This window comes from Lissotriton helveticus, chromosome 1_2 (genome assembly GCF_964261635.1).
Source record: "Lissotriton helveticus chromosome 1_2, aLisHel1.1, whole genome shotgun sequence".
Lineage (NCBI taxonomy): Eukaryota > Metazoa > Chordata > Amphibia > Caudata > Salamandridae > Lissotriton > Lissotriton helveticus.
The window spans coordinates 273,673,583-273,696,096 of NC_136058.1; the positions used below are offsets into that span (position 1 = coordinate 273,673,583).

The following is a 22,514-nucleotide window of genomic DNA, read 5'->3' on the forward strand; positions in this document are numbered from 1 at the left end:
GCAGCGAAGCAACTCAAAAGGATCCCAGTCAAACAATCCAAACCTTGGATTAATGGTCCCCTTAATGATGAACGTCACAAACTTAGGCTTTCAGAGAGGCTTTGGAGAAACTCTCCCTCCACTTCAAGCCTCATACAGTTAAGAAAGTTGAAAAGGACTTACAACAAGCACATTCGCAATGCTAAGATCGACCATTTCAGGCCTCGGCATGGCGGCGCTAAAATAGACCCAAGAAGCTCTTCGAAATCATCAAGCAACAAACTAATCACTCTTCCAACCATATATTGACACCCTTGACCTCCCTTCCTAGTGGGGAGGTTTTCTCTGTACATTTCTCTGAAAAGGCAAGAAAAATGTAACTAAAGCTACAACCTGACACTCCAATTTTGCAGACTCTGAACTACACTGCATCATTGGACGAACCCAGGGAACCATTGGTATTGGTCTTCACCGTCCTTCCACATAGGTTGTTCTCCCAAAAACAACGCCTCTTGGAATTCTTTTCTGCTTCCAGATGACACAGAGCGGCTACACTCTATGGCGTCCTTATTACTTTCCTATCATTTCAGCGATCCACTACCTGCTAAGTTTTTTAAAGATCTCAATTTGTCCACTCTCCCTCTTTAGTCCCGGCTCATTTGCGAATCCCTCTTGCAGGGGAGGATCCCGGACTGCCTCAAGATGGGTCAAGTCACTCCCATCCCTAAGAAGCTTAACACCGATCTAGCTGATCCTAACAACTTCCGGCCTATCACCAACTTCATCACTCTAGCTAAATTGCTTGAGAAATTCGTCCACACTCAGCTCTGCAACCACATTGAGAAATTGCACCTCCTTGACCTCTATGAGCCAGGTTTCAGAGCAGGGCCCAGTACTGAAACAGCACTAGCTCACACCGTTGATGATGCCCTGAGATCCCTTGATTATAATGTCCCTTGTCTTCTAATCCTTCATGATCTGTCCTCAGCATTTGACACCATCAAACATGAAAACCTGATTGCTCTTCTTCAACATAGGATGAGTCTTTCGAGCCATGTCTTAAATTGGTTTGCCTCTTTTTTTACAGAATTGCACACAAAGAATCAAAGTTAACCATTCCCTTGCAACCAGTACACCAGTCACCATTGGAGTTCCTAAAGGCTCAGCACTTTCGCCAAATCGTTTCAACCCTTTCATGGAACATCTCTCCAATATTCTGAACCGTTCTAACATTCACTACCACATGTATGCTGATGACACGCAACTGTACTTGACGATCTCCTCTCCAGAGGACGTTTAAACCTTAAATGATGCACTCTCACAAACTCAACAATGGCTAGCCCAGAACCATCTACTGTTAAATACTCTCAAAACAGAATTCCTTCTGATTGCCCCCCGCAACCACTCTGCACCTACCCTGGGCTTGCTTAAACAACTCACTGCTCATAATTGCTCCCCTTATGTTGTTGACTCTGCTAAATCATTGGCTAAATAGTTGTGTATTACCTTTAACAAATACCTAAATATGCATTTATATATCAGTGCAACTATTAGGGGAGACAATCTTCAGCTCAACACCCTTAAGAAAAGCAAGCCTTTCCTTCCGCCCGAGGACATCCGGCTTGCAGTACAATCTCTGGTTATCACTCGTCTGGAATATGGTTTGGTGACCCTTGTTGGGCTTCCAAAAGCTACCTTGGCTCAGCTCAGAGCCACTCTAAATGCATCACCCAGGCTCATCACAGGCTCCAGAAAACATGACCAAATCATGCCAGACCTAATTCAACTAAATTGGCTGTCTATAGAAGCTAGGATACGTTCCAAGATAGCTTGCTTAACGCATAAAGCTATCCACTACAACTCACCCCGGTTTACTTGGCTAAAAAGCTTGAACCATCTGGCTCGAGATGAAACTTAAGAAGCGCGACCACAGTACTTTTGAAACCTCCCAAATTCGAAAACAACTTACAATCGTGCTTTCACTGGTCTTGCTCCAAGAATTTGGAACGCTCTTCATCCAGAGATCAGATCAAACCCATCCACTGCATCTTTCATGAAACAGGTCAAATGCCTAATCTTGAGTGAACATCAACAGCATTAATCTGGCTTATTTTCCCTAGACTCCTCTTTATCCGGATTGGATACTTATTTTATACCGTTGTGTTTGAATTTTATGCTTTCTGTTCACTTTTTATCTCGTTCCGTGGTCCTTCTGAAACTGTACTGGTCTCTCTGGTCGGGCTGACTCTCCTGCCCCTTTGTTTGACTTTGTGATTATTTAACAACCGCATTTATTCCATTGTGTTGTTTTATACTTGCTTTCACCACTTTGAGCAGCGCTCTGAAACCCATAAGGGTCATGTTCGCGCTTTATAAAACTTTTTAAATAAATACTGACGCGCAGAGGTACCGCTGAAATTGTTTTCCGATCTAGTCTGGTGCCTGGTAAGAATTCAAAGGTTGGGAATCTGCGGCGAGATGTCTCTTATCAGATTACCAAATTCAATGTTTCTAGTGGTGTGCATCAGTTGTATTCTATATGGAGATCAGTCAAATTCTGCAGCTACAATCCCTGAATTCTAAAACACTCATCCTCTATATTTCTGGCCACATGTTGCACCTAACTTTAAAGATGATGCATGGACTAAATAGAACTAAGATTAATAACAAAATACATTTATTGCGTTTGACAGGGTTTCTTTTAATTTTAAAATTTGTAAAGCTATTAAAATTGGACATTTGCATTTTACAATTAACAAGGCAAGTTGTTGGCATGTTGATAGGAAAACAGTCCTTTTCGCTCATCTCTTTGGACTGTGAGTCAGCCATTGCCAGTCAACAAGGCGATCACAAGTCAGATAACAAATAGTGACATGCTAGATCAGTGCCTCTGAGAGGCTGGTAGAGCAGGGAAGACTCATTTACATGCAAGGCTAATCTAGGAAGGCATATATATAAGGAGCACCGTCTGGTGTTTAGACAGCAACGCATGGCATAGCCAGGTGCCAGAAGCAGGATGGCAGGGGAGTGATTGAGGCACAAATTGAGGCCCTGCAGTAGTCCTTCCAAAAGGTCATTAAGGCTACGGTCGAATAAATCACATGTCAGATCAATATCGCTGGAAGGCTGTTCGGTCTGGGACAATTATATTTTAGGTCATCTTCTGATTAATTCACCTGCTAATTAAATCCAGATGGTGACTGGTCATTGAGCAACCCCATCATCACACAGTTATAGGGAGCTGAAGGTTAAGGGATGTTATTAAGTTCCAGAATTTAAAGGTGAACTGTAACATCCCAACTAGGGGGCATTATTCCTTACATATACACAACGAAAAATACCCTATAAGCATTCCATGTAAGTTCTGGCCCTTTTGTGTCTATGACAACTCTGGATAATAACACATGTTGGGGTCCCCAGTCAGTTGTCTGACAACCATCTAGTGCAAAATGACCTGCACGGCATTTGTCTGCTACTAGTCAGATTACAGACCACACATTGGGGCCTTTCTGGTAACAACAATTTAGAATAACTCTGCCGGTCCAATGACATGAACCGTCAATCTAGTGATGGGCATCTCCCTAGCCTGTATTTGTGTCAAACCATGTGGTCTTCAATGCCTATAAGTCTGAACCTCCCACAAGACCAGCAACCTCTTTGCTACTTACCATAGACGTACATGATGGACAAACACATAATGCATGAGATGACGACGAGAGAGAAACTTGCAGCATAGTTATCCATCAGAAGCAGCCAATAGATGCCAGCCTTTCGAGACAAAAGAAAAAAGATTGAAGGAAACAAGATCAACGGCAAAATGAGAAGACGAGTTCATTTGATTAAAGTACTTTACAAAATAACCAGAACATTTTAAAGATTTTGTTGTAATTTTTAACCAAACAGTTTAAGGGCTGGTCTCTGTCACTATTGTTTACTTGACAGCAAATGTGAAATACTTCTTCACAATAGAGTGATTCTTATTAGTCCTTTTTTGTTTCTGGTCCGGCTACCATAGAGCATGCCCACCAGGGCGGAAGTACAGAAGTATAGTGATTCAAGATGGTCAGAAGAGCCAATCAGCCCCGGCAGAGCAGACTATGATTGCTTAGAAGAGTGTGAGATCATTGAGAAGCAGTCTCAGAGAAAAAGCAGGGCGATCAAATACTTCCAACCCATTATTTACCTGTGTGGTAAGAGGGATGCCCAACAGAAAGCCCACCACAGCCACACCCAGGGTCACAATAGTTTTCCACCGGATGATCCAGTCATTTCCGATCTCATCCACGATGGCGGTCACCAGCGTCTCAAGAAGACAAAACTGTAGACAGAAAGAAACATCATCCACAGAGACTAAACACCACAACTCACATTTCAATGAACACAGTGCTAAATGGATAATCACCCCCTGGGCTACCAGAATCCTAAAGACACATTGAGTAAACAGCTGTGGGATATCCGTGTTTCTTTACATCTTTGGGTCGATGTTAAAACAAATCTTAGATCATCATTCAAATCGTCTTAGCGCTATCAGAAGAGTAGGTTTGCTTTAGCATCAGAAAGGATATTGGAAGGATATCAAGGATTGTTAGTTTAGAAGTCTATGTCTTCATTTAATGATTGTCCTAGTTAAGTGGGTTTTTCAGAACTTTAGACTTGGTAAAAAATGCATTAAACCTGTACATATACCCTCCGCACTTACCCCTAACTTACTGATAGCATGTTTATTTATTTATTTATAAAGTTTTATATAGCGCAAACTAGATCCCAAAGGACATCACAGCGCTTTAAATGGACTTTCCTTTTGATATTGGGGAGGAACAGCATTGCAGCAAGACAAATTGAATCATGATAGTCATTCACATGAATACTGAGGATTCTGTTACAGACAGGAACGTGAAGAGACAACAGCTAACCTAAGCCTCTCTAACTGGACCACCATCAGAAAATGAAAGGTAAATTCAAGGGTATTATTTGAAAATTTCTATCATGGAACCAAAATAAATAAAAACAGTGTCAAAAAGTTACCACAAAAACCATACCCACAAAATATATTTTTGATGGGGATGTGGTGTGGACCAGACGTTACCTACTAAGGCATGTAGGGTTGATTGAGAGGGGAATGTGGGCAGTTCCCACCCAAAATAAAAGGAGCAATGGTGATACACAAACTTTGGCAACCCCAATAGGCCTGGCTTTCATCTTCAGTTAAAAGGCAGATCTCTTGTCTTTGTCTAGGTTAATTTACACAAGCAATATGCAGCAGTAGAGTTGCTGAGCACAATAGGGAGATGAGCTGCTAGGCGCTCTGATAGTTACACGAGCACCCAATGGGAGCAGCTGCAACAAATCAAGGCAGCTGCTGGGCAAACCCAATTTGTGAGCAGAAATCCGATAGCAGCAGCCTGGGAGCTGCCAGCTGCGCTCATTATGTGTGCAGTGGCCCAAGATGCAGTAGTAGAGGAGTCGTCAGGTGCGCTGCACATGTGAGCAGTGGCTTGGCAGTAAGAAGAGAAGAACTGCTCTGCTGTCTGAATATGTGAGCAATAGCAGTTGCGTAATAACAATTAATTTGAATTGACCTCCTCTAGGCCCCGCGACATACAAGGTATCGAGGGACTCTACTTTTGCCTTCAAATCAACCCGAGGGTATCACTTGCAGGCCTGCTTATCTATAGGCCACCGGATTGTGCAGCAGACATCACTTTTGATCTATGCAATTATATTGCACAAAAATTGCTAGCCCACTCACACTTTCTGGCATTGGGGGATTTTAATTTTCATGTCAATGATCCCAAGTGTTTTCATGCCTCCCAACTAATTTCTTCACTAGGAGCGGCCAACTTAGCACACATTATCTCGGGTCCCACTCATAGGGCAGGCCACACTTTAGATTTAATTTTCTCCAATATTCAGGATATTACAACAGAGGAGCCTCAACCAGTGGTCTGGTCAGACCACTATCTGATTCCTTTTTCAGTTAAATTGGCCACTTTAAGCCAGGCCAGAGGCAAGCGGTCTATTCTGAAGAGGAAGTGGACCAATTTATCAGCTGATACCATAGGCCCTATTTTCGATAGGGATCCACCTGCCCGCACATCAGACTCAAATGAGTTTGAGTTTGAGTTTGAGTTTAAAGCATTAGTAGAGCGCACGTTCACCTGCGGTTTCATGGCGCTGTGCTGTATTGAACCTAGAGGGACAGGAAGATCAGAAGGAAAACCGGAAAGACAGTTTATAAAGGGAAGGCTTGTGAGAAAAGGAAAGTTTTAAGCTCCTTTCGGAAGAGTGTGTATTGAGTGGAAGATCGGAGGTAGGCGGGGAGAGAGTTCCAAAAGGCAGGGGCGAGAGTGGAGAATTTAGTACCCCCCCACTTTTTACGCCTAAAGCAGGGGACTGTCAACAGTTGTTGGGAAGATGAGCGCAGTTCCCTGACAGGGGCGTAGGCTTTGATTTTGGAGGAGATGAAAGCAGGGGCTGCGCCGGCCCGAGCCTGAAAAGTAATACATCCCATTTTGAACAGAGCTCGCTCTCGAATGGGGAGCCAGTATAAGGACTTAAGGAGCGGAGTGACGTGGTGAAATTTGGCCAAGTTATATATCAGGCGGGCAGCCTGGTTTTGGACCAGCTGTAGTCGGCGCACGCTGTAGGCCGGCATGCCACAGTATAGAGCATTGCCATAGTCTATATGAGAGATTACCATCGCCAGGACAATGAGTTTTAGAGCGGGGAGAGAAAAGAATCGGGAAACTTTGCGGATGGTGCGGAGTGAGAGAAAAGAAGAGGACACCACAAGGCTGACCTGGGAGTGCAGAGTGAGTTGATCGTTTAGTTTAAACCCAAGAGTTTTCACAGAGGAGGATGGAGAGGGGGGGGCTAGAGAGGGAGGCCAGAAAAGAGAGGTCCAGGGACTGGAGCAACCACCTGTCAACACCAGATCAGTTTTGTCTGGGTTTAACTTCAGGTGGTTGTAATTCATCCAGTCCCGGATAAAGATCATGATGGACTGGAATGTGAGCATGGACTCTGGGGATGAGGACAGGGTAAAAATAAGCTGAAGATCATCCGCATAGTTATAGACGGAGACCTCCATTTGCTGAAGGGCAAAAATAAGAGGGGCAATATACAAATTAAATAGAAGATGGGAAAGGGAGGAGCCTTGGGGGACACCGCATTGTACTTTCCGGAAGTCCGCTAAAAAGTCACCCAGGCGCACTGCCTGGGTGCGGTCCCTCAGATAAGAGGACAGCCAGACCAAGGCAGAGCCTCCAATCCCCGCCGCCCTGACACGAGAGAGTAAGATGGAATAGTCAACCGTGTCAAAGGCGGCGGGGAGGTCGAGGAGGACCAAGGCCTGGTGGTGGTTAGTGTCCATGCCCTCTCTGAGGTTGTCGAGGACCGATAGCACCACGGACTCAGTGGAGTGTGCGGGGCGGAAACCGGCCTGACGAGGGGCTAACACCCCGTTCTCCTCCACATAGGTACTGAGCGCTCTGGTCACATGGCGCTCCAGTACCTTCCCCAGAAAGGGTAGTAATGAAATGGGGCGGAAGTTGACAAGAGTGGAGGGGTCAGCGCCCGGTTTTTTGAGGATGGGGACAATGATGGCCGATTTAAGGGGTTGAATAACAATGCCCTGGGACAGTGACCTGTTGAGAAATTTAAGGGGGGCAGCACACAAACCGAATAGATATGCCTGAGGATGTGAGCAGGGAAGGGGTCTAGGGGGGAGCCTGATTTGACCATGGGGAGGAGGGAGAGAAAAGCCTCTTCTGTCAGGGGGGGAAGGAGTCAGGGCGTGCCCCGACTCTTCGGACATTGGGGGTCTACGAAGGAGGGGGAGGGGAAGGGATGTTTGCTTTTATGTTTGAGATTTTGTCTAAAAAGTAGGTGTTGAGGGAGTCGCACAAGTCCTGAGAAGGGGAGGGTTTGAAGGTAGTTCTGTCGGAGTAGGCGAGGTCATGAACGATAGAGAAAATCTCTCTGGGTTGATTTTCGGCGGCCAAGATTTTTGTAGAGAAATAAGCCGTTTTAGTAGCCAGAATAGATTTCTTATATTGAGACAAGAGGGTGGTATACAGAGCTTTAAGATTGGGGCAGTACTCTCGCCTCCAGACCCGCTCAGCCTGGCGCACAGTAAGTTTTAAGGTCTTAAGTTCCTCGTTGAACCAGCGGTTTGCGTCGTTCGCACGCCTGGAGGACACCCGCCTAAGGGGGGCGACAGAGTCGCAGCCTGACAGGAGCCAGGAATTCATGTGATGCCCTGGCAATGAACCAGTGGATTGCCTCAGCGTTGGAAGCTGTCGCTCCAGTAAAAATGATGCTGTCGCGCAGACAATCTCCCTCAGCACCATGGTTTTCAGAGGCACTTAAAGAAGAAAAAAGATGCTGTAAGAGATTGGAACGACAATGGAGACAAAAATATTACGATATAGCAACGTCTTGCTACAAAAGTGCCTTAAAAAATGTACATAAATCGTTAAAAATGGCTAAAAGTAATTTTTTTGCTTCCCGTATTCAGATAGCTACCAGTCAAGCAAAGAAGTTTTCAAGGTAGTTCAATCTTTTTTTAAACCGAGAGCAATTGAGACGGAAGTGACTTCGACGCCGGCTCTGTGTGAAGATATCTCTAACTTCTTCAACGATAAAATCGTAAAGGTGTATGACACATTCTCTGTCTCTGCTGCGACAGAGAAATCAGATTCCTCTCTGGCCACTGCGCGGGCTCAGTCGCTCTTCTGCTTTCGACCAATCTCGCAGCAGGAGGCGCTGGCTGAGATTGAAAAATGTAAATCGGGGGCGCCGGATGATCCATGCCCCACCCAAACTGGGGCAAATGATCTCGCCATTTGTGATAGACACCCTCATTCATATCTGGAACACCTCTCTTGAGACCGGAATTTTTCCTGATTGTTGGAAGCATGCTACACTACTTACGCTGAAAAAGAAACCAAATGGAGCTACGGATGATCTTAGCAATCTCAGGCCAATTTCGCTCTTACCCGCGCCGGGGAAAATGCTAGAGAAGCTAGTACAACGTCAATTGAATTGCTTTATTGAAAGCAATGATATCTTGCATGAAACACAGTCAGGCTTTCGGCCTGGTTTCAGCACTGAGACCGCCCTTATAGAGGAGGCAGAATCGGTTAGATGGGCACTAGATTCAGGAGCTTCAGCAATGTTGGTGCTCCTGGATCTATCTGCAGCTTTTGACACGGTCGAAAACGTCAGGCTGCTTCAGAGACTGGAAAATATTGGTCTGGGCGAGAAGGTGCGTTCTTGATTGCAGTCCTATCTGAGCGCCCGATCTCAGAAAGTCGCCCTTCGCGCATTTTCGGCCAAACCCAAACCTGTGTGGTGTTCCCCAGGGCTCAGCCCTAAGCCCACTTCTTTTTAATGTTGATCTAGCCCCTCTTTTTACTCTAATAGCCAACTGGGGTGTCAAAACAATTTCATATGCTGGTGACACACAGCTGGTCTTCTCTTATCATGAACCGACAGTGGAGACTTTTGGCAATTTTAAGGGCTGTCTCCGTGACATCGCCATTTGGATGAACACGAATAAATTAAAACTAAATGCAGGGAAAACGGAAGGGATCTTCTTTGGAAAGGGGCCTGTGCCCTCGCACGATCTTTGGTGGCCTTCTGAAATGGGGCCCCGCCTTTCCCCAGTTCCAGTGCCAAAAATCTGGGGGTGAGATGGGATGATGACCTCTCCTTTTCTGCTCATATCCAACAGGTAGCAGCGGGGTGCTTTACTGAACTTAGATATCTTCGAAAGTTCTTGGACCTATTGCCTGAAGATTGCCGTAAATTAGTAGTCCATGCCACTGTAACATCCAGGCTGGACTATGCTAATGTCTCTATCTTGGTTTGCCTGTACGCGATCCAGCGACTACAGAATGCGGCTGCGAGACTGATTAAACATATTCCCCGCATCTGTGCAGTCTGCACTGGTTACCGGTGGCAAGCAGGATTGAATTTAAGGCCCTGACTTTGGCCTATCGGCACTACAGGGTAAGTGCCCGAACTATCTTAAATTAAGATTTCCACGTTATAGGCAGGCTCGGTCACTGCGCTCGAATACTCTGAACCTGCTCTCTGTCCCCCGATTCGTGAAGTCTCGGCTGGGGGGTAGAGCTTTTTCGGTGAGAACTGCTAAATTGTGGAACGCCCTACCACTCTACATTCGTAATGCAAACTCAGAGCCTGTCTTCAGGAAACAGCTAATGACATGGGTTTTTAATCAGTAATCTGTTTTTTATGCTGCTTTTTCTTTTTACTACTCATTTTTTCTTGATGCTTACAAAGCGCCGGGACACCTCCATGCGAGTTAGCTGTTTGCGCTATATAAACTTCAGTATTATTAATATTATTATTATAACGATGAAATAGCGGCCATCTTATAAAAAGACGCCTCTGAGGGACACCTTTCGTACCTAGTAACGAAATGCAAAATTGTGGCAAAAAAACCTGAATATCCACACAATGCCACGTTTATATTTTGGAATGTTGATGACATGAGGTTTTTCAGTAGCTAATGAATGGCTTTTATATCCAGTGAAATAATTGTTTCTTGGTAATAGAAGTGAGGGAACTCCAGTTGCCTCATACTCCTGAAAAGTCTTGGCAATGCGTAAAATTGGTTTCTAATTTTCACATAGATCCAAATTCAGACACCTCCGCAAATGTTAAATCATGTTTGTGAAAGCCAAAACAGGAAACTGTTCTTTGACAAGACAAGCACTATGCAAGTAAATAACAGCTGAAGGAAGTCTATAGAGGGCACCGTCTGTTGGAGAATTTGTTAGAAACCACACAGACTCAGGGACTTGGAGGCAGACCTCTTGAAAGAGAATTTGCAGAAACAAAATGGAGAGGAAAACGTTAAATGCCAGATGCCACATCTTTAAAAGTTATAGCTGGGATAGCTAGTTATGGTGGCCTGTAGTGAGGTCATTACAGGTAGGGTGTTGTTCAGCATGAGCCCACATATATTTTTCAAGAATTAATGAAACTGCTCACAACATGGATACATGCAGTGAGTCTTTAGGGACTGTACATTATGTGGTGAAAATATTATTAGCCAGAAAATACAATATCAGACATATCATCAGCATACAGAGAGAGTGGACAGGCACAGTCAACCACAGAAAAAAACCTAGCCTCCACCTATGTAGGTCTAAGGAGCAAACTGGTGAGAAAGGCTTGAGATGCAAGTCATAGGTGAGTCCTGCCTCTCACAAATCCATGAAGACCAGATGGTGGCCAATTCATTCACCTGCACCGTTACTCCCCTACAGGTGGGTGAGGGAGACAGAACCTCGTCCTTACCTTTGATCATTCCACAACTCTCATTGCGGCCTTTACTTGGGATATGAATGGATTGTAGATATTCTCCATCTTTTTAACTCTACGGGGCAGATGTATCAAGCCTTTTGAAGTTCGCAAACGGGCCGATTGGCAGAATCAGCCAGTTTGCGGTCTTAAAAAAGGCTTCTCAAACGTAGCAAACCAAAATTGCGATTTGGAAACCTGTTATAGAATAGCAATTTGTATTACGATTCGGTATTAGTAAGGGGCGTATTTGGTGTATGTATGAATTTGCATATTACCACTTCAAGTAGGTGGTAACCCATTCACAAATGGGAAGGAGTCCCTAAGGGACCCCTTCCATATTGTGAATGTTTGTAAATGCATTTTTTAAGAGCAGGCAGTGGTCCCACGGACCACTGCCAGCCACGGCGCGCTAACACAGAAGCTGCTCGCTGATAATTGTTTGCACAGCTTTTAAACTTTTTAAAACTTACTTCTGCTGCTTATTGTTGCTCCATATCTATTCTCGCACTGTTCTGTGGCATTCTCCCCGGTCCACCACGAGTCTAGCTCGATTGTTGTGGAGGGAGTCTGGACCAGGATCTACTTCCGGTTAGGAGGGAGGTTGGCGCTCCAGTGCTCCAGCCCCCTCTACTTAAGCGGATGTTCTTTCCGCCGCGCAGCGGGCGCGCACAGCGGTTGCGCCGGGGGCGCGCCAAAAGGCAAGCCCGTCTGCGCCCGTCCGCGCCCTGACGTCGCCAGGAGCCAAGGACCGTGGTCCTTTCACTCCCAAACAGGACCCTACTCTGCGTCCGACATACTCTGGTAAGGAGCTGTTGGAGATGAGGACAGTCCTCATACCCCCTTGCTGCCTTGAGATCTGGCCAAACCCAGAAGGCCCTTTCACATGTTGAGTCTGTCGGTTCCAAAGTACCCCTGTCGAAATGGACTTGATCCACATAGAACCCTGCCGTGTCTCCCTTAATACTCACTCCCTTGGTCCAAATCTTGCCCCCTCCACCAGATTTGATACAGGTAAACCCCTCAATATTCTTCAGTGGGAGTGGAAAAGTCTCGTATGCAATATTAGATTAGAAGCATTCTACAGAGGTTTGGGACCTTCTTTCCTCAGTACAGCCTGAGCTCGGGTTTTTTACCAAAACATGGTTTAAACCTAATTCTGTCCCATCCATCCCGCTAGCCCTCCCTTAAGGCTACAGTCTTATCCGGATGGAAAGACAACTAAAAGTAGGGGTGGAATCGCTATTGTACTTAGAGACAGGGTTAAAGTTACCGCTCTAGAACAACGTTGCAACGCCAGCATGGAAGTCATAGTATTTTGAATAGACTTCTCCTCTCAACTTAGGTGGAAGGGGGCCTTAGTCTACCGACCTCCAGGCACTTTAGGTGAATTCTCACTGTTACTCACCGAATTAATAGCTCCCCATGTGATCTCAACCACCAATTTTCTGCTGCTGGGTGATTTTAATATTCATAGTGAATGCACTTCTAATGATGACTCACTAACACACCTGTCAGATCTTGCCCTTCTGGGCCTATCTAAACTCAATAAAGGCCCTACCCATATAGCAGGACACACATTGGACATTATATTCTCCAACTCTCCTAGTTTTCTCTGTGTGCCTCTGCAGCAACTAACCTGGTCAGACCATGCGTTCATTGAAATCTCCATTCAGGGCCTACAGGAGATGAGGGGTCCTAACCCAGTCACCTATTACACCCGTAGACAGTGGAAGAAAGTCACCCCAGAGTGCTTTCACGCCTCCTTTTCAGCACCTTGGAACACCATACCGGACAACATAGAGAAAGCTCTTGCCAAATACAATGCTCCAGTTTCTGGCGCTATTGATCAACTAGCACCATTGAAATCACTCCCCAACCTCGCTAAACGTCCTCAGACTGCCTGGTTTTCTCCCCAGCTTTGTGCTTGTAAACATCTTTGTAGAAAACAGGAAAGATGTTGGCGCAGTACACATAATGAGAAGGATAAAGATCCGTTCTTGGCCACTTTGTCTAGCTACCAAGAAATATAAAGGTTGCGCGTAAAGCCCACATTGCATCTCAACTAGCCCAGGCTGGCAATGCTCTAAAAATGTTATACCGTATCCTTTAATCCTTTATCAATCCAAAGGCCTGCGAGAATTTAGAGGTCCCTATGCAAACGCTCTGCAACGATATCGCCCAATACTTCTCCCAGAAAATAGAGCTCATCTACCAAAAAATAGTCCCATCAGTGAGCCAGCCTGCGGACTCTATGTCATCCGATCTGCCACTACAGGCAACCTCTCGGTTGCTAAAGAGTTTTCCTCCTATGACACTGACAGACATAGATTCTCTTCTTCGCATGGCCAAATCAGGCTCCCCCCTAGATACCATTCCGGCCAAAGTTGTCACCTCTCAGGCCTGCCATCTGTCTCCTCTCATTCAGGGTCTTCTCAATCTCTCACTGAGAGAGGGTCATGTTCCGTTAGAATGGAAAGCGGCACAGGTCATGCCTGTCCGCAAGAACAACAAGGCTCCACTAACTGACCTCGCTAATCTCCACCCCATTTCGCTCCTTCCCTTCCTGAGCAAGCTTTTGGAGAAGCACATAAATAAACTCCTCTCCAACCATGTTGAACACGCTGGTTGCCTAGACTCCTCTCAGTCAGGCTTCAGGCCCAAATACAGAACAGAATCAGCTCTGCTTGCAGTCATGGATAACATCAGGATGGCCCTAGATAGGGGCCAATCTATGATTCTGGTGCTGTTGGACCGATCAGCCGCGTTCGACACGGTTTTACACCAGATATTGCTCAGGAGACTGAAGGTGGCTGGACTTAGAGATTCGGATCTGCAGTGGTGGCGAGTTTTCTATTTCTCTTTCTCTGACTGTCATCCTTGGCCCGCACCGCTCAGTGCCTATGGAATTAACCAAGGGAGTGCCCCAGGGCTCCTTCTTGAGCCCCACCTTTTTAAATATCTATGTTGCTCTCTTGGCCGACCTCCTTAGGGCGTGCAGTCCATTCCAATCTCTTACGCCAATGACACACAACTGCTTTTCCCATTTGACATATTCACTCCAACAGTACAGGCGACCTTCTCCTCTGGTATGAGAGCTATCTCTAACTGGATGAAGAGTAACTTCCTCCAATGTAATGTTGGGAAGACGGAGATTTGGGGAGGCTCCCCTACTATTGACTCCGGATTGGTGGCCGGCTGACCTTGGGGTTCCCCCTGGTCCTAAATCCCTGGTCAAAGACCTAGGCTTACGTCTTGATCAGGCTCTTACCTTAAAGGAGCATGCTGCTCAGACAGCCAGTTCCTGATTTCACACAATGGGCCTACTACGCCAAGTTTTTCCTTTGCTTCCTGACTCAACGCGGAAGACATCATCTCAGGCATTTATATTAAGCCATCTGGATTACTGCAATGGCTTGTTGATTTCTGCTAATGAGGTCTCACTTAGCAGACTGCAGGTAGTCCAGAACACGGCAGCACGTTTGGTCCTCAATGCCCTTCCCAGGACTCCCTGCGCCCTCTTCTTTGCCAGCTGCACTTGCTTCCTATACGCGAGCGGGTCAAGTTCAAAGTCTGCAGTACCATCCACAAGGCTTTCTTTAACCTTGGCTCACCTATCTATCCGAGAAATGCAAACCTTATCTGCCTTCTAGATCCCTCCGCTCGGGATCCAAATGTCTTCTTGTGGTCCCTCGAGTCAAGAAAGCTAGATTGGTTGGGTAGGCTCTTTCCCATCTCGGTCCCCTATAGTGGAAAAAACTTCCTCTGCTTCTAAGACAATGTTCAGACCACCTACAATTTAGAAAGCAGCTTAATACTGCCCTTTTCCATCTGTGATGTTGCAATTCAGCCTCATGTTCTGCCGCCCGTCCAAAGTGCAGAGATACCCCATTCGGGGGTCGATTCAGGCGCTATACAAGCAAATAAATAAACTAACTGCGCTTAAAAAACGAAAAGAAAACTTTTCATTTTTCTTTTTTAAATGCCACCCATTTTCCTTTAAGGAAAACGGGCTGCATTTTAAAAAAAAATGATTGCTTTATTTACAGAGACAATCACGGACATGGTGGGTTAACTCCTGAGGCCTGGGTTAACTCCTGAGGCGAAAAGCCGGGAGTAGACGCTGCTGTTTGAATTTGTAAAGACCTGCTTACTTTTAAAAACTGCTTTTAACTCTGTATTGCACCTTGGCACTTTTGGATCACGGAGCGGATCTAGCGCTCACGTGACCCCACACACCGGCGTCCTGCGCCGCTGGCCACGCCCACCGCTAGGCCACGCCCCCTTTCCGCCCTACATAAGAGCCGAGTCACGAGCGCTCTGTTGGGTTAACTCCTGAGGCGAAAAGCCGGGAGTAGACGCTGCTGTTTGAATTTGTAAAGACCTGCTTACTTTTAAAAACTGCTTTTAACTCTGTATTGCACCTTGGCACTTTTGGATCACGGAGCGGATCTAGCGCTCACGTGACCCCACACACCGGCGTCCTGCGCCGCTGGCCACGCCCACCGCTAGGCCACGCCCCCTTTCCGCCCTACATAAGAGCCGAGTCACGAGCGCTCTGTTGGGTTAACTCCTGAGGCGAAAAGCCGGGAGTAGACGCTGCTGTTTGAATTTGTAAAGACCTGCTTACTTTTAAAAACTGCTTTTAACTCTGTATTGCACCTTGGCACTTTTGGATCACGGAGCGGATCTAGCGCTCACGTGACCCCACACACCGGCGTCCTGCGCCGCTGGCCACGCCCACCGCTAGGCCACGCCCCCTTTCCGCCCTACGGCCCCCTACATCAATGTGCTTCAACAGAACACGCAGCGGACGAGCGCAGCGGGAGCGCCTAAGGCAAGCCCGTCTGCGCCCGTCCGTGGCCGGACGGGGCTAGGGGCACGACTCTATGCCAATTTTATTTCTTACTCCTCGGAAGAACTTACTACCCTCCAAGGCCATTGGCCACTCTCGGACTCTGTTCGGAGTCACATCCTTTCACTTGGGCTCGAACCCTCATCTATTCCTACCCTGCCGTTCCCTCCGTCCGCCCTTCCCCCACTACGCCCCCTCCCACCCGACCCTATCCCTCCTATCCCCTCTCTATCTATTTTCTTACTGAATACCAGGTCAGCGGTCAAGCACCATCATGAGCTCTTTGTCTTGCTCGATTCTGAGAAGCCTGACCTACTGCTCTTAACCGAAACCTGGTTCTGTGACTCTTCCCTTCCCGTTCTCTTGGCTACCCTCCCCCCTTCCTATGTGGCTTTACGCGCCGATCGTCCGGCAGGTAGGGTTGGCGGTGGAGTGGCGATGATCGCTCGGTCGGAACTAAATTTTCAAACCATTCCCTCTCCCCCCATCCCTTCCACCGAATTCCTTATAGTTCGCTCCCTCGCCTTTTCCCCCCCATTACCTGTCTCCTAATGTACCGTCCTCCCCAGTCCTTGCCTCTGTTCTTGCCGGCTCTTCAAGATCTATTGGCCAACATGGTGGTCAACTTCGCATCGGTCCTGGTACTTGGGGATTTCAATTACTGGCCCTCAGACCCTTCTGAGTGCACAGCCTCAAAAGAATTTACTGAGTCCCTCACATCTTTAAATTTTATGTCACACATCTCTGTCCCCACTCACTCTCATGGTCACATACTTGACCAGGTTTGGTCCCTTAATCTCTCAGTTTCCCCGGTGTCGGTTTCCCCCTGCCCTTGGTCCGATCACGCCCTTATTTCTTTCTCCATCTCTCTCCACCAGGTACCCAAAGTCCCCCGCGCCAAAAATACCTGGGCGCGGAATTGGAACAGAGTCGACTTTCCTACCCTGACGTCTCACCTGCGGAACTCTTCCCCGTCCCTTTCCGGTCTTTCGTCCGACTCTCAAGCCAACATCATTAACACCTGGCTGGCTAGAGGTTGCGACTCAGTGGCTCCCCTGCGTCGCATTTCCGTTCGGCGACCCAAGGAATCCAATAGGTGGTTTAATGACCACCTAAAAGAACTAAAACTGGCCACCCGACAAGCAGAAAGGCACTGGAGGAAAAATTACTGTCCTTCACTAAAAACTCTCTATCTATCATCACTCACCGACTACAAGACCGCAATGTGTGGCCAGACAAGACAGAATTTCTGGGCGAGGCGGAGGTTTAGCCGTAATTCATAAGGACACTTATCGTGCAAAATTCGAGCCTATTCAAAGCACTACCTGCGAAGCTTTTGCGTTTGTTATCAATCTTACGCAGAGGCAAGCTTTCAAAGGAATACTTCTGTACAGGCCACCGGGTTCCCGCACCAAATTCTTAGCTGAACTTACAGAAATAACTGAACTAGTAATAGGATCCTCGGACTATACGATTCTAGGGGATTTTAACTTCCCGCTTGAAAACCTTGACAATAAAGACACAGCTCAACTCATCACTGATATGCAGGCAATAGGGCTGCAGCAATTGGTGAGGGGCCCCACGCATGAGGCCGGGCACACACTGGATGGCCTGTTCACAAATAACCCGGGCATTGATCTGTCAGCGGTGCTACCTCTGGTATGGTCTGACCACCAAGCTATTATTTTTAGGATTAGACTGTCACCCTCCAAACCCTCTCAGACCAAAATCCGGTCGTCAGTGGGGACGCGGAGGTGGAAAAATGCAGACATTCCACACCTCACTAATCTCCTTATGACATCAGCCCCAGAAAGATCATGTGATCCTGAAACCATGTCCACTAATTTTCAAGATTGGATCCTGAAGGCAGCTAATGAAGTTGCACCTGAAAAATTTTATCGTCCAAATAGAGCCACTCCATCTGCCCAGTGGTATACAGAGGAGCTGCGACTCCAACGTCAGTATTGCAGAAACTTAGAAAGGCGCTGGAGAAAGCATTATAGCCCCCCCGCTAAGCAAGTCTATAAAACTGCACTGGCAATATATAAGAAAGCTCTCATTACGCGAAAGAATATTTTCTTCACTGGCCAAATTGAGCAAGCACAGAATTCAGCCAGAATGCTTTTTCAAGTGGTGAGCTCTCTTTCTAATCCTCCAACTGGACCTACAACTGAGAATTCGCAGGAATTCTGTAGCTCACTGGCTACATTCTTCACCTCTAAGGTGATGGATATCTACTCCACATTCTCCAAAGAACCAGTGGGAGGATCCATGGACCTATCCACCCATCCAGCGCCCACTCACCCTCTCTTCGCTCAGTTTCGGTCAGTCACTGAAGATCAGGTCTGCATGCTTGTTGCTAAGATCAAATCCGGATCTCCGCTTGATCCATGTCCTCCTCTCATAATGAACCAACTACATAACACCATCACCCAGCCGCTCACCGATATCTGTAACTCCATCTTCAAAACTGGTGTCTACCCTGAGATTTGGAAACAGGCTATTGTCAAACCTCTGCTCAAGAAGCCTTCCCTAGACCCCACCGTTACGGCCAACTATAGGCCTATTGCTTGCCTTCCCTTCCCGGCTAAAATCGTAGAGGCCATTATGAACCAACAGCTGTCAGAGTTTATTGAGCAAAATGGACTCTTGGATGACACTCAGTTCGGGTTCCGGAAAGGACACGGAACCGAGACAGCGCTGATAAAGGCCTCCGATGAAATCAGACATATTATGGACTCGGGAGGAGCGGCAGTGCTTATTTTGTTGGACCTATCGGCGGCCTTTGACACGGTCGACCATGTCATCTTGGTCGACCGTGTCGCAGCCCTCGGGATTAACCATCTGGCAAAAGAACTCATAGTTTCTTTCTTAGCTGACCGTAAGCAGGCAGTCAAACTGGGTAATCATTACTCACCGACGTCTGAACTGCCTTGCGGGGTCCCTCAAGGATCCTCGTTAAGTCCGACGCTTTTCAACATTTATGTCGCGGACTTGGCGAGGGTCATCAAATCTTATGGGATACGTTTAACCACCTACGCAGATGACACCCAGCTTGTGCTGGCGGTGCATAAGAACGGCCCAGTGGTAGCAGCTAAGCTTCAGGAGGGGTTACTGGACATACAATCATGGATGCACAGGAACTGTTTGAAGCTTAATGCGGAGAAAACGGAGGTGATGACCTTTGGTAATATCTCTCCAGAGTGGTCCCCGACATGGTGGCCCAGTCAGATGGGCCCTCCTCCGGTTCCAGACGCCAAGGTTAGGAATTTAGGAGTGATTTTTGATAGCAAGTTATCCTTTGGATATCATGTTAACAAGGTGGTCTCTGCGGCGTTCTTCATGCTGAAAAAGATAAAAAAACTTCTGCCGTATTTACCAGCATCAGCAGGAAAAACACTGATTACTACCTTAGTGTTTTCCAAGCTTGATTATGGAAATGCTCTCTTTTTCAACACGCATAAATGCATCCTGAACAAGCTTCAATCTGTCCAAAATATGGCAGCACGGATACTGCTCAACATACCCAGACGCCACTCCACTTCGGCAGCCATACGTCAGCTCCATTGGCTAAGAGTGGAGAGCAGGATCAAATTCAAAGCTTTGTGCATTGCCTATAAGGCCATCCATCAGACTGGACCGAAGTTCCTAAAGGAGGCATTTCAGGTGTACATTCCTAAAAAGAACCTACGATCAGCAGCAAGCTATCAACTGTCTGTACCCCGCACAAGAACGGCAACATGGGGTGACAGACGATTTTTGGTAGCAACTCCAATATTGTGGAACTCACTCCCCTTAGACATTAAAACTGCGCCAACCCTGATTAGCTTCCGCAAGGCTCTGAAGACCTGGCTCTTCAATCAATAATATTATTAATATTAACCATCTGCCAAAAAGAGCCTATAGCCTCTTTCTTATAATATCGTGTCCTGACCTCTGTATCTTGGAGTATCTCATTGCGCCTAGACACCTCAGGGTAGTAGTGCGCATTAAAAATTCCATAAATAAATAAATAAATAAATAAATCCTCGCCGCCAAATCCTCTTACTTCTCAACAAAAATAATGTCTGCCGAAAATAAACCTAGGGAGATCTTCGGCATAGTACAGGACTTGGCTTACTCTGATAGAGCCTCACCTCAGATCCCCCCATCTCAGTCCCTCTGCAACCAACTAAATACCTACTTTCTCGACAAGATCACTACTATCAAGGCCAACATTCCCCCCCCCTCGTCTGCCTTTATTGACCCTTCTCCTCCTGCTATTCAAAACCTCCTTACCTCCATCCCTCCCCTCACTGAAGAGGCATTTCTGGAGATACTCCCCAGAATGAAATCAGGTTCTCCGGCAGATATCTGTCCGGCGCGAATCCTCCAACAAATTTACTCCTCGTGTCCTGAACCCCCTATTGCCTTCCTTAACAGCTCCCTAGCGCAGGGAGTAGTGACCCCCACGCTCAAATCAGCCTCCATAGTGCCCATTCTGAAGAAGCCTGGCGCTGACCCATCCATCTCAGCCAACTACCGCCCCATTTCCCTATTGCCCTACTTGGGCAAGGTGCTGGAGCGCCATGTCACCGCAGTTCTCAGCACCCACGTTGAGGCTAATGGGGCACTGGCTTCCCGCCAGGCAGGCTTTCGACCGAGGCACTCGACAGAATCAGTCGTGGTATCAGTCCTGGATAAACTCAGGAAAGGTATGGATTACAACAAACACCAGGCGCTGGTTCTCCTCGACCTCTCCGCCGCATTTGACACGGTTGACCATACCATCCTATTGTCCCGTGTCAAGGCGGCTGGAACCGAGGGATCCGCCCTGGTGTGGCTTTCCTCCTTCCTGAGGGACCGCACCCAGGCGGTCCGGCTAGGAGACTTCACAACCACCCCACTCCCAGTCACGTGCGGTGTCCCCCAGGGTTCCTCCTTGTCTCCCCTACTATTTAATCTTTACATCTTTCCTCTCATTTTCGCTCTTCAGCAGCTGGAGGTCACCGTGTATAACTACGCGGATGACCTCCAGCTCATCTTTGATCTATCCTCTTCCCCCCTCTCTGTCTCCAGTTTTCAGCACACTATGACATTCATCAGGGACTGGATGAACCACAACCATCTCAAACTGAACCCGGACAAAACCGAACTGGTTCTTACCGGTGGTTCTTCCAGTCCCTGGAATTCCCTCTTCTGGCCCCAAACCCTCGGTCCCGCCCCCACCCCTTCAACCACGGTGAAAACACTGGGGGTTAAAATGAATAATCAGCTCACCCTTCACTCTCAAATCAGTTCTGTAGTTTCCTCCTGTTTCCTTACCCTCCGAACTATTCGCACTGTCTCCCGTTTCTTCACCCCCCAGGCACTCAAAATGATCATGGCCGCGCTCGTGATATCACGGCTGGATTATGCCAACGCCGTCTATAATGGCATACCGGCATACAGCCTAAGGAGGCTACAGTTGGTTCAAAACCAAGCTGCCCGGCTGGTTTTTGGTCTCCCACGCTTCCACCACTCCACACCCCTCCTCAGGGAGCTTCATTGGCTACCTGTTAAGGAACGCTCTCTGTTCAAAACTGCCTGTATGGTCTTTCAGGCCCGTCAAGGCACCGCCCCTGCCTTCATTTCCTCACTTATAAAAGATTACGTTCCCCCAAGAGAACTTCGCTCCTCCACCAAGTCCCTTCTTCAAATCCCACGCTTCAGGCGCAAAAAGTGGGGTGGGTCCAATTTTTCCACCTTGGCCCCCACTTTCTGGAATTCCCTCCCTGACCACCTTCGTGCTTCCACCCATTATGTATCCTTCCGCAAGGAATTGAAAACGTTTCTCTTTAAACAGGCCTTCCCTGCGTAACCCTCTCTCTTCCCGGCTCTATTACCGGTTCTCACTTTTGTCTCTGTAGTTAATACCCTCCACCAGCGCCAAGGAACCGACAGGTGTACGCCGCGCTCTACAAATGTTTTAAATTAGAAATTAGAAATTAGGTGGTCTGCTGACTCCAGCAGGCCACCATCCCCGTGATTTTAGCGATTCCCAGGGGGTCACAAATTGCGACCTTTGGTTTTGCTCCCTCATTAATATTCATGAGGTAGGTCAACTGGGACCCTTTTGCGATTCCCTAATTGCTAATTGCAAAGCTTTGCAATTAGGGAATTGCAAAATATTTTTTTTATACACCTAGCCCTACATGTCTGAGTTCCTTGACTTACTTCAGTTTTATATGACATTTCTAGATGATTTTTAGACTACTCTGATTGGTTCTTCCTTGCCAAACATGCTGCACGTTTAGTTGAAAATAGCTTTTAAACACTGTACACACTCTACATCAACAAAACTAGAACACAATGAAGAGAATCAAGA

The 22,514-nt window shown here is 47.1% G+C and overlaps 1 protein-coding gene across 2 annotated transcripts in view; it reads right to left on the reverse strand.

The window, feature by feature from the left end:
• SLC6A9 (solute carrier family 6 member 9) overlaps nucleotides 1-22,514 on the reverse strand; it is a 672,432-nt gene that overhangs the window by 41,351 nt on the left and 608,567 nt on the right. For both annotated transcript variants that reach the window (XM_078671718.1, XM_078671719.1), the window contains 2 exons: nucleotides 4,163-4,297; nucleotides 3,648-3,747 (listed from right to left, as the gene is read on the reverse strand). In XM_078671718.1, coding sequence (XP_078527844.1) covers nucleotides 3,648-3,747; nucleotides 4,163-4,297 — 235 coding nt within the window. The remainder of the gene's footprint in view (nucleotides 1-3,647; nucleotides 3,748-4,162; nucleotides 4,298-22,514) is intronic.